The sequence below is a fragment of the Hyla sarda genome, chromosome 1, assembly GCF_029499605.1.
Source record: "Hyla sarda isolate aHylSar1 chromosome 1, aHylSar1.hap1, whole genome shotgun sequence".
NCBI lineage: Eukaryota > Metazoa > Chordata > Amphibia > Anura > Hylidae > Hyla > Hyla sarda.
The window spans coordinates 238,453,322-238,466,777 of NC_079189.1; the positions used below are offsets into that span (position 1 = coordinate 238,453,322).

A 13,456-nucleotide genomic window follows, 5' to 3' on the forward strand; every position below is an offset into this window, starting at 1 on the left:
TCGGACATCTTCTCCGTTAAGGAGATACTGGCCTCCAAGAAGGTCAGAGGGAAAACCTTTTTTTTGGTCGATTGGGAGGGCTGTGGTCCTGAAGAGAGATCCTGGGAACCTGAGGACAATATCCTAGACAAAAGTCTGGTCCTCAGGTTCTCAGGCTCCAAGAAGAGGGGGAGACCCAAGGGGGGGGGGGGTACTGTTACGCCGAGCGCTCCGGGTCCCAGCTCCTCCCCGGAGCGCTCGCTACACTCTCGCTATTGCAGCGCTCCGGTCGGATCCACTGACCCGGTGCGCTGCGATCCTGCCTCCAGCCGGGATGCGATTCGCGATGCGGGTGGCGCCCGATCGCGATGCGCACCCCGGCTCCCGTACCTGACTCGCTCTCCGTCGGTCCTGTCCCGGCGCGCGCGGCCCCGCTCCCTAGGGCGCGTGCGCGCCGGGTCTCTGCGATTTAAAGGGCCACTGCGCCGCTGATTGGCGCAGTGGTTCTAATCAGTGTGTTCACCTGTGCACTCCCTATGTATACCTCACTTCCCCTGCACTCCCTCGCCGGATCTTGTTGCCATTGTGCCAGTGAAAGCGTTTCCTTGTGTGTTCCTAGCCTGTGTTCCAGACCTCCTGCCGTTGCCCCTGACTACGATCCTTGCTGCCTGCCCCGACCTTCTGCTACGTCCGACCTTGTTTCTGTCTACTCCCTTGTACCGCGCCTATCTTCAGCAGTCAGAGAGGTTGAGCCGTTGCTAGTGGATACGACCTGGTCACTACCGCCGCAGCAAGACCATCCCGCTTTGCGGCGGGCTCTGGTGAACACCAGTAGTGACTTAGAACCGGTCCACTAGCACGGTCCACGCCAATCCCTCTCTGGCACAGAGGATCCACCTTCTGCCAGCCGGCATCGTGACAGTTGGAATTGATTTTGAAGTATGTCTATGCTCTCTTTAAGAAAACCACACCTATATCCAGGCCAGATTTCTGGTGACAGATTTTCAGTCCACCATACTTTATGCACATTGGCCATTTTCGTTCATACCGACCCAGTAGGAGACTACTTTTAATGCAGTTTTGGGTGGTTTTCTCAAGAGACGTCACTGTTTTATTATAAGGAGGGCTTTAGCTGCAAGCATGGCAGATACTTTTTAACAATTTCACTTTCAAACAATGGATGATGTCAGGTTTCCTTCATACAGTATTGCTGATCTGGGGCCTATTGAGTGTATCCTAGAATGAAAAATAGAAAATCTAGAGAATCTAGCATTCAGTAAAAAGAAATATAATCTCAGCTTTATTTAATCTTCATTTCAAAAACACAGTACACCAATTTGATTTAATGATTTTTTATGTTTATGTTATATTTTCCTTTTGTTGGATGCTGCAGGATTCATTTTCGCCCTGTTTTACGTGCTCCCCAAACCTCTGTGCATCTTTAAGACATGTGGACAATTTGGACTTATTTTCTGTGAAGCTCTTTTATAAATATTGACCGTGGGCACCCTAATGTTCATCCTGGCATCCAAAAGGCCATATTCCTAGAATTAATAAATGTATATAGCCTAACAAGTAATTATTTTGTATCTTCCTGGACATGTTCTGAATTTTGCAATCTTAGCAAGTTTTTTAATATGTCTCCCAGAATGTCACCGACTTATAATTTGCTGAGAGAAATGATCTGGGTTATCTGGATGCTTTTGTTTAGTAGAGAAATAGCCAAAATAATATAAAAAGGTACAGATATCTTCTGAAGCCTCAACTGGGGATGTGAAGTCTAACAAAGCATACATTTTTAAATCTAAAAGAGGTGTCTTGAAATAAGTAATATAAGCAAATAATATTCTATTTTATGGTAATTTCATGTATCAAATAAAAATTCCCCACCCAATGATATTTAAGACATTTATGGCAATGGTGCACCCTTACATGCAACACCTATAAACAGAAATGTCCAGCCATGGCATGGCATCCAGTAATGTCCTACCTATCCCCAACATGTTATTGTCCTTTTCCAGCAGTAATAGTTCCAGTTACTCCTTCTTATTATTGAGGCTTCTGGTATTCATATACATATACCTGATGTTTTTATTCATATGCTCTTTTCTCTTATTCCTTATGATTGTTCTATCACCTCCCTCTGCTCCCCCCCCCCAGCTTTGTTATCCATCCCCAGTTCTCTATCTACACTATCTTCCCCCAGTCCCTAGTTTAAAAAAAAAAATGTCTCCACCCTTCTGGCCAGGTTCTCCCTTTCCATTGAGGTGCAACATGTCCCTACTGTAGAGACTGTGTCCAACAGAAATATTGTCCCACTTCTCCATGAACCCAAACTGCTTCTTCCTACACCAGTTTCTGAGCCACTTGTTTAGTTCCCTAATCTCCTGATGCCTCTTTGGTGTGGCATTTTTTCACGAATAATTACCTTGGAGGTCATTGATTTAAAGGGGTACTCCGGTGGAAAACTTTTTTTTTTAAATCAACTGGTGCCAAAAAGTTAAACAGATATGTAAATTATATATAAAGACAAATATAAAACCAATCCTTCTAGGATTTTACCCCAAAGGGTACACAATGAATTCCAAAATAATATAGAGAAATTTCAATTTATATAAATTTTATTAGACATATATAAAACAATTATATGAAGTTATATAAGATTAATCTAATCCTGGCACAGATATGATAAAGGTGAATATTCCACTGGGCCCTAGTGGTATTAATCGCCTAAAAAAGGAAGACTTTGTGTTATGGCAACCATAAAATATGTAAAAAATTAATTAATAAAAAATTATAAAAATACAAGTCTGGAAAAAGGTATTATGTCCTTCTCTGATGCAGCTGATACAATATATCTTTGCGGTAAATATATGGACAGATAATATATCCACTGTGTGGTTACTTGTTTCAGTCTTTTTGACTTTTTGATATTTGGACAGTTCCTGATATGGACAGAGGTGTCAGCAGAGAGCACTGTGGACATACAGAAAATAAATCCAAAAGAAAATAATTTCGTCTGTAGTATACAGCCGCTAATAAGTACTGGCAAGATTAAGATTTTTTTTATAGAAGTAATTTACAAACCTGTTTAACTTTCTGGCACCAGTTGATTTAAAAAAAAAAAAAAAAAATAGTTTTCCACCGGAGTACCCCTTTAAGCTTACCGCTTGCCTTACTGCCATGGAATTTTCCAAACAAATCACATACTATTGTAAATTTGCTGGAATACTGGCAGAATTTGCACAAAAAAAAAAACTTGTGTCACCTAAGTTTTAGACACTTCCCCCCCACATCGGGAAAACTAGCAAGACCCCAACAAAAGGGTGTGGGTTTTGTAATACAAAAAGAGGCTTGGCTTAAGATCTGACACTAAGCATAAAAATGTGCCAGTAATTATGTATTAGTTTAAAGAATGCACAAGATGTACAGTATTACAGTGGCTCAGGCTGTTTACATAGTTACATAGTATGGTTGAATAAAGACATATATCCATCAAGTTCAACCACAGAGGTAAAGAGAAGTGATACAGTTATATGAATGGGAGGGGGTGTGATACACCTATTACGTTCTAAGACCATCTAGTCTAAGTCTAGTTCACACTGTTAAAAAGTTGTAGTAAATCCTGGCCAAAATATTTTTATATTTAGAGCAGTAGAGCATTTTGACTGTATATTCATGTAAATTAGCCATTTTCTTTATTTTGCTAGCCATTTTGAATCCACATCATGGTATCAGTGCGACAGGTAGCATCACAAATATATTTGGGCAATTTCATACATTTTCATTTGTCAAAAAAATAAGAAAGAGAAAGAGGCATAAATGATAAGGCATTTTATTGGTTTCCTGTAGGCAAAGTGTGTTATTATCATTGTTAAATATATTTTTAATCGGACATTTAATTTTGCTTCCCAAATAACATTTGGGTTATGTAACAGGGTGGGTCTTGGCCAGTCAGTAGCTCTTAACACGTTTACCAGTAAGGATCGACAAGGGGAGCTCTCAAAGTCACTAAAAGTGGAAAATTTATTCAGACATACTTTCACATGCAAGGTTTGTACAAATTATCAGAGATTCACAGCATGACCAGAAAGTTTTTTGAAGGGGGATAACCTGTTTTATTACCAAAGGTTGAAGATCTGGGTTAGTGTTGACAGAGGTCATATGTCACTCTGTTGTGTCAGCTGGCTCTCACAAAATTCTTGGTTGTATGTTGTAGCATTTTATTGCATTAGCAGTATGTTTGCAGATAAAGAATAACAACCAAAAATAAATCAACGATTACTTATTGCTTAGTTCTTGGGATAATAAATTCTTTAGTATTTTAAGTACCTTGCAATATATTTTTTTCTCTTTTCTTTCACCAAATCCATTACATTCTTCTGAGCAATAAATTACTTAAAACGGAAAAGAATACATTACATTTTAAAAAGAAACATATAATAATGTAGGACTTTAAAACAAATGAAACATTTAACATAAAATAGTTTGACAGTTCTCTCCTAGTTCTCTGGTGCTGCAACCTAAATATAAATAAAAGTAACTTATACGTACAGTATTTAACTTTTTACAAACATATCAAGGAGAGGGCTAATGGTGCAAAATGTATATTAAACAGTAAATGAATAAGTAAAATATCTGGGAATGTGTATATACAAAATAAACATAAAAAAACATATATTGGACCTTGTGATATGTGCCAGTTGTGTTGTTACAATTACTCTGCAGTGCTTGTTAATAAAATACAATTTTCTAATAGCCAATATGGCCTAAACGCAGAGGCAGGCGTTACTACTATACACTAGAATGGGATATGCTTTGAAAACTACAGGTGCAGATATTTAACAAGCAAAGTATTTTAATCCATGTCAGTTTTGTAGAGAGTCCCACAAATGCAAGTGTAACATATTTTCTCTCACGGCATAAAAAGAATACAGAAAAACATATACATATATAAAAAATGAAAAACATGTTCGGAAAGCAAAGCAACAAGCGGAAAATACTTACTAATACAAAATGCATAAGTTCTCTCAATAGCACAGACATTCAAACCCTTGTTTTATTTTATTCCAATCCTAATGCTGTTACTGTTCTAGCCATTTTTGCAATATTTCTAAAAACTAGAGAAAGCATGATTTTATTTCTTCCCTTTTAGGCAGTCAATTATCTGAAAACGAGAAGTAATTCCGGTAATTGGTGCCAATAGAAAAATCTCTCTCTAGTATTTAAAATGCAATAAAAACCTTAACGTAATAGCATCATTCCTTAGCTAATCACAGTGAAAATGGCAGCTATGAAATCGATCATTCTCAAAGAGAGATATAAAAAAACCCTAAGAACAAAACCAATGGACAAACATTTCTGTCGCTCCCTGTTCAGTACTCATAACATGCTGTCATTCGTTGAGTATGGAAGACCATTGCTTAATATTTTACCTGTCCTGAGAAATTAGGTAGTTTAAAGGTAGAATCATGCTTAAAGGGTACTCTGGTGGAAAAGGGTTTTTAAATCAACTGGTGCCAGAAAGTTAAACAGAATTCTTTTCTTTTTGAATTTCTTTTCTGTCTTGTCCACAGTGCTCTCTGTTGACACCTGATGCTCGTATTAGGAATTGTCCAGAGCAGGAGAAAATCCCCATTGCAAACCTATGCTGCTCTGGACAGTTCCTGACACAGACAGAGGTGTCAGCAGAGAGTGATAAGGATGACCATTATGATTTTGATTACTGATCAATATATATATATATATATATATATATATATATATATTAAAAGTAGATATATATGCTAATATGCTGCAGAAAAACATTATTTTCCTTATGAGACATATCAGCTTGCTATTTGCTTGTGACCCTTGGGGCCGCTCCCTAGCCAGTATGCCGAGAAGGAGATATATGTCAACATTTTGTCTGGTGCTTATTTCTTGTGTCGACACTCAGTATACAGCGGCAGTCACTCACATTTTAAGGCCTAACCAGAAGCCAACCTTAACAAGAGCACTGTGGACAGGACCAAAAAGAAATTCAAAAAGAAAAGAATGTCCTCTGTAGCATACAGCTGCTAAAAAGTACTGGAAGGGTAAATACTTTTTAATAGAAGTAATTTATAAATCTGTTTAACTTTCTGGCACCAGTTGATTTAAAAAAAAAAAAAAAAAAAAACAGTTTTCCACCGAAGTACCCCTTTAACTTATCATTGGGAAAACATGACGGATAAACAAAAGAAAAAAAGAAGTCCTTCTTGATGTAAAAGGTGCAATATTTCCAACATATATCCAAAGCTACTGAAACTACTAACAGTCACTGAGTCTCATTTAATCACTGTCATGCACATTCCTAACCAAATGTTCATGCATGTTTTCAGCCCGTAGAATGCAAACGTGCTTTTCAAATAAATACATTTTCGTTATATCAAAATAGAAGACCCACTCTCATCTGGCTAACTAGAAATGAAAACCGCACACCTTTCATACTCATCCTATAAAAAAATTGAGTTCACAGAAATTGAAGGTTATCCTCTCATACAAGGTTATTTGTTATTCTAAGTAACAGATTTGCTAGCTCATAAATAGTGTATAGTATCTATGTTTTTACTTCAACCCTTTAAAACACACACATTACATAGAAAATAAAATAGAATGGTCAAAAATAATTGCACCTTTATTAGTGTTCAATTGCCTGCTAACCCCTCATGTTGGATAAATATGTTACTTAATAGCGTATTTGTTTATTAAATATGGGGGAAAGGTAATGTGGGAGGGGGACAGGTGATACCCTTCGTCATTATGGACCTGTATATCAATGAGACAGTAAAATGATATTATCTGACTCTAGTGTGTTCATTTCCAGAAGTAATCAGCTTTCCAGTTAAGCATTGTGTATGTCACAGTAGCATTCGCATTTCCAGTATTATACATTGTGTATTTGCAGTCTCTGCTATCCCGCTGTGATTAATAGTAGCATGCTATTCAATCTACTATTAGATCAGAGCCTCATAAGCAAAGCAAACATAACCTGGTTGTATACTGAAAGCAAAACAACTCTTTTTCACAAACAATTGTATGAGTACTGCTTTGTAGGGACAGTTAGACTACAGTACCACAAGCAAACAATGAGGGATTGCTGTAACTCTTGCAAATCATACATTCAATCTACACTGTTAATGCAACGCACAATAAGCCATTAAAGGAACAAAATAAATGAAAAGAAAGAAAAAAAAAGAAAAAAAAAAAGATAGGGCAGTTTTGCAAAAATACTGTGGGACAGCAATCACTGGGACATACAAAAACTGTTTTCAACATAACATAACATAAAGGCACCATTGATGTCTTTCTTATTTTGAAATACTGTAAAAAATTGCTACATATGGCACATAACACATTTGTACATATACTTAAGTTATAAAATGTTTCCTGTTTTCTACTGCGGAACTGTTAAAATAAAATAAATTGTTTAATTTAGGTGGAATACTTCATTTATATAAAATAAAGTTTTAGGGGTGAATCTATGTTTTATACAGGAATAGGGTCTTGGTTAGCTATTACACTGGACAGCCTTGCTTGTAATTCTTCTTGCGTTGAGAATCGGCTAGATGGGTTAGTCCTACTGTCTGCAAGCCGGTATGCACTTGCTGACTCTAAGCTGGTCGCCAGGGGATTTTGTATACTCAGGAAAGGTGTATCCTCGCCTATTCTTTCATCTTCTGTCTCACTCTCAGATGTACTGCTCTCAGAGCTTGTGTCAGTGTCCAATTCTAATCTATTGGAAATGTGACCATTGGGTTTTGTTCTTTTTGCTCTCCGGCTGTTCACTAGTTTCTTTACAGGCTCCATTGATGGCTCGTACTCTTGCGTGGTTTCATATTCCTCATCCTCCACTATCCTTAATGGACTTGGTGGCAAGCTGCTGCTGTCGTGGGCAGGATTATGATGGTAAGAATTATACTGCTGGTTGTAATGGTGATGATGGTAATATAAGTCATATCTTTTATCTCGTAATCTTGGCGGTGACACTAAAAGCAATGGTCTTTCTTCTTCTATGAATGGGCTGACAGCTACAGAAGGAACGGATACAGCTATGCTAGATACCGGTGGAGACATTTCCAAACAAGGTGATTTCGGAGATAGAGGAGTCTGAAAATCTACAGGTGACATGCGAGCCGGTGTGGTCATTGCCGAAACATATCTATGCCATAAAGAGCAAAAAGAAAGAAAAAATTAGATGCTATATGAATAAAAATTCATGATAGAGGTATTACTTATACACTATCATAGTACATACAAACATGATTGATAATGTAAAATAATGCACATTATTCAAAAGTTCTTAGTTTACTCTACTGGAGGAATAATAAGCAAAATTATTATTTGAGTGATCTATGTTTGGCCCAATCATTTTAGAATTGTAAATCCCATTTGATTGAAAAGAAACACAAAACAGGTGCACACCTCTTGAAGTCTGCTGGGGTGTCAAAGGCAAAAGTAAAAATGGCTTCTTATCGATAAGGGTTATGCTAAAAGAACAACACCTTTGTAAGCGTAAATGGTCATATGTGGTCAGACGCTTCATGGTCTGTCTGGCTTCCAATAGCTTGGGCCAGTATAATAATAGTAGTGCGATGGGTGAGCATGCAGGAAAACTGCTGGGTAAAAGGACTTCTGGATAAGAGCTTCTCCACAAGGAATGTAAATCCAAATTTCAAGTGCAAATGGTGAAACTTTATTAGGTGAAACTTTATTAGCGCCTGTCCAGAAGTCCTTTTTCCCAGCGGTGTTCCTGCATGCTCACCCTTCACACTACTAAATCCCTTTTGATGGGAGAAATAGTAGTACTGCTTGCAGTGCTGTATTTTTGGTCAAAGCAACAGACATGTGGGTGGAACTCGATAAGACCTCAATGTTTTGATTCAAATCTTTATTATTTTACCAGGATATGAACTGTCACCTGCAATCCAAAATCTGAGTAGCAAATCGGATTAAAATGCAGCTGACAAATAAGCTGTGGTGGCACTTTCCTTTAGTGGAGTTTTCCTTTAGTTTTTAATGTACTGGATGCAACTAAGCTTTTTATAATCCATCAAGATCTAAAGGTAATGAGCCTACTAAGCTCTGCATATTTGTTAAAGGAGCTGTGCAGGATAAGAATAACATGGCTGATCTCTTTTATAAATAGGACCATAGCTCGTGTTTGATACTGCAGCACAACTCCACTAAAGTGAATTGAATGGGGCCAAGTTGCAATATTATACACACCATTTGACCATGTGTGGCACTATTTTTTAAAGAAAGCAGCCATGTTGTTAACATTTATGTTACACCTTTAAATGGACTATCAGATCCAAAAACTATTTATATGCTGTTACTAATAAAAATTAAGGACCTTTTGTGATAAGGTTGTTTAAAACATTTTGAATATTTAATAAAGAAAACAGCTCCTGAAAAACCCACCACTAGGGGTCCCCATACATACTGGTACACTAACCATTCCTGCAGCATAAGCTTATCCATGAGCCATGAACAAGAGATGACACAAGGAAAAGGCTGCATGAGCAGGCGCACAAATCACCTCCCATCACCACAAGGGAGTGACATGCCCCCATCCTCTGAGAGGATTTTTAACACTGGGAGCTATTTTTATCATAGAAAAAGGTGGTAGAGGAATAAAAAGCAGATGTACATGGTCATGATTAGGTACTGAGTAACATATCAATTTTTTGTAGGATCAGACAGGTAAGCTTTAAATATTATTCAATCAGAAAAATTATGATCACATAGGAAAAGATATATGATAGCCAGGCTAAATTGATGCTATATATACTTTTTATAAAATGCATCATATAAGGTAAAGCATTGCATGGCATCTCTGAAATCTACAAAACAAAACCATAAATGAATAAAAAAAAAAATGAACTTAACAAAATAATACATTGCATACCTTTCACTGTGGGGTGAATCTCTGTATGAATCTGGAGTGTCTCTTGCATGCCTTAGATAACTGCAATCTCTGGGACCTCCAATGCCATTGAGTCGTCCTCTTGGCCCTGTTGGACTTGTGTGTCTACTGTTTTCTACTGATGATGTAACAATTACGGAGTGACTCTCTGAAATAATGCTTTCAGACTGCCCGTTGCTCCAGCTATCAAAAAAAGAAACAAACATTTTGCTTTAAAAACCTGAGTATGAAAAGGCTCAGCATGGTTTCTTGAAGCATAGCTAAAGTCTCATATACCCTGGAGCAAAAGTCCATCTTGGGATTTTAAAGGGGTATTTCAGGCCTCTAAATGTTTGTAAATATTTTATTATACCTTTCATGTGTCCTCTCAAAATAACTTAACACAAAGCCATTAATGTCTACTTGAAATGTCCATATTGGGCCAAATTTGCCATTTTCCCTTCCCGCTGTCATGTGACTTGTTAGTGTTACAAGCTTTCAGGTGTTAATAGGGAGAATTAAATTTTATGTTCACAATCTCTAATACCGGTCACTTGAAGTTCAACATGGCACCCCATGGCAAAGAACTCTCTGTGGGGCCTCTAACAATGGCCGGGACCCGTGGCTAAAAGTGCGCGGCACTGATCGCGGTGCCACATGCTATTAACCCTTTAGACGTGGCATTCAAAGTTGATCGCCACGTCTAAAGTGAAACTAAACTACCCCCGGCTAGCTCAGCGGGCTGTTCGGGACTGCCGCGGTGAAATCGCGGCATCCAGAACAGCTGTAGGACAGCAGGAGGGTCCCCTTACCTGCCTCCTGGTGTTCGATCGCTGAATGACTGCTCAGTGCCTGAGATACAGGCATGAGCAGTCAAGCAACAGAATCACTGATCAATGGTTTCCTATGAGAAACCATTGATCAATGTAAAAGATCAGTATGTGCAGTGTTATAGCCCCCTATGGGAGCTATAACATTGCAAAAAAAAGTGAAAAAAAAGTTAATACAGATCATTTAACCCCTTCCCTAATAAAAGTTTGAATCACCCCCCTTTTTCCATAAAAAAGTGTAAATAAAAATAAAATAAACATAAAATAAACATATGTGGTATTGCCACGTGCAGAAATGTCAGAATTATCAAAAAAATATCACTAATTAAGCCGCAAGGTCAATGGCGTACGCGTAAAAAAAGTTCAAAGTCAAAAATAGTGGATTTTTGGTCACTTTTTATATCCTGAAAAAATGAATAAAAAGCGACCAAAGTCTGATCAATACAAAAATGATACTGGTAAAAACTTCAGATCACGGCGCAAAAAATGAGCTCTCATACCACCCCAAGTTATAGGGGTCAGAAGATGACAATTTATAAACAAATTAATTTTCCTGCATCTAGTTATCATTTTTTCCAGAAGTATGACAAAATCAAACCTTTATAAGTGGGGCATCATTTTAATCGTATGGACCTACATAATAAAGAGAAGGTCTTTTTTACGAAAAATGTACTCCGTAGAAGCGGAAGCCCCCAAAGTTTACAAAATGGTGATGTCATTACAAAGCAGAATTGTTGCCGCAAAAAATAAGCCATCAAATGGATTTTTAAGTGCAAAATTGAAAGAGTTATGATTTTTTAAAGGTAAGGAGGAAAAAATGAAAGTGCAAAAATTGAAAAACCCCTGGTCTTTAAGGGGTTAAAAAGAATTGTTGCTCTACATGAAGTTGGCATAGGCTATAGGAAAATTGCCAAGACTCTGAAAGTAAACTACAGCACATTGGGCAAGACCATTCGGTAGTTTTAACAGGACAGATTCCACTCAGAATAGGCCCTGCCATGGTCGACCAAAGAAGCTGAGTACACATGCTCAGTGTAATATCCAGAGGTTGTCTTAATGAAAAACATGTATGAGTGCTGCCAGTATTGCTGCAGAACTTAAAGAGGTGGTGGGTTAGCATGTCCTTGCTCAGACCATACACCGCACACTGCATCATATTGGTTGGCATTGCTGCCATCTCAGAAGTAAGCCTTTTCCAAAGATGATGCACAAAAAAGCCTGCAAACAGTTTGCTGAAGACAAGCAGACTAAGGACGAGGATTAATAGAACCATGTTCTGTTGTCCGATGAGAAAAAGATAAACTTATTTGGTTCAGATGGTGTCAAGCATGTGTGCTGGCAACCAGGGGAGGAGTACAAAGATAAGTGTGTCTTCTTGCCTACAGTGAAGCATGGTGGTGGGAATGTTATGGTCTGGGGTTGCATAAATGCTGCTGGCACTGGGGAGCTACAGTTCATTGAGGGAACTATGAATGCCAGCATGTATTTTGACATACTGAAGTAGATGATGACCCCCTCACTTTGTAGACTGGGTCATAGGGCAGTAATAATTCCAAACACACATCCACGATGATCACTGCCTTGCTAAAGAAGCCAAAAGTAAAGGTGATGGACCAGCCACTTTGGGGGAGTGCAAGGTTTCTTACATCCACCAGCTCCATGATGTTGTCATGTAGGAGTGGAAGAAGACTCCAGTGGCAACCTGTGAAGCTCTGGTGAACTCCATACCCAAGAGGCCTAAGGCAGTGCTGGAAAATAATGGTGTACACACAAAATATTGACACTTTGGGCCCAATTTGGACATTTCCACTTAGGACTGTACTCACTCTTGTTGCCAAGGTTTAGAAAAGGCTTTGTTTTGGGTTATTTTGAGGGGACACAACATTAAACACTTATACAGGGTGTGCACTCACTATTGTACATTGTAGCATATTGCCATTTCTTCAGTGTTGTCAAATTAAAAGATATAATAAAATATTTACAAAAATGTAAGGGGAGTAAAGGTAGGTAATGTTCTCCTGGAATTATCTAATGCCCACATTTGTCCATCAGACTGCTAGATAGAAAGCATAATTCATCTCTCCACAGAAGACATTTCCAGAGTCAAATGGCAGCGCGCTTTACACCATTCCATCCAACACTTGGCATTATGCTTGGCAATGTAAGGCTTGGATGCAGTGGCTCATCCATGGAAACCCATGCCATAAAGCTCCTGGTGGGGAACAGTTTTGTGCTGATTTTCATACCAGATGAGGTTATGAACTCTGGAATTAGAGCAATGGTGACTTGTTTGTACTAATTGTCTCAGCACTTGGTGAACCCATTCTGTAACTCTAGTGGTGGTCTGCCACTTTGTGATTTAGTTGAGTCGCAATTTAAAGGGTTATCCAAGATCAGAAACCCAGAACAATTTTTTTCCAAAAACAGCACCACACATGTCCTCAGGCTGTGTGTGGTAATACAACATGGTTTCATTCACTTCAATGGAACTGAGCTACAATACATCACACAACCTGATGAGAGGTGTGGTGCAGTTGTTGGAAGAAGTCAACTGTTTTTCTAAGCCTGGATAACTTCTTTAATTCATTCCAATCATCTGTAGTCAATAGAAACAGAAATGGTGTGGCACGAAAAATTAAAAAGAGTGTGGATTATAGACATAAAACTGGGGTTGTCTGACTACACAAAATTCTTGTCCATGGGTTTAGACTGGCATTAA

The 13,456-nt window shown here is 38.3% G+C and overlaps 1 protein-coding gene across 9 annotated transcripts in view; it reads right to left on the minus strand.

Moving 5' to 3' along the window:
- Positions 1-3,986: 3,986 nt before the first annotated feature.
- NRG1 (neuregulin 1) overlaps positions 3,987-13,456 on the minus strand; it is a 155,544-nt gene continuing 146,074 nt past the window's right edge. For all 9 annotated transcript variants that reach the window (XM_056569326.1, XM_056569335.1, XM_056569316.1 and 6 more), the window contains 2 exons: positions 9,911-10,111; positions 3,987-8,161 (listed from right to left, as the gene is read on the minus strand). In XM_056569326.1, coding sequence (XP_056425301.1) covers positions 7,489-8,161; positions 9,911-10,111 — 874 coding nt within the window. In that variant the 3' untranslated portion in view covers positions 3,987-7,488. The remainder of the gene's footprint in view (positions 8,162-9,910; positions 10,112-13,456) is intronic.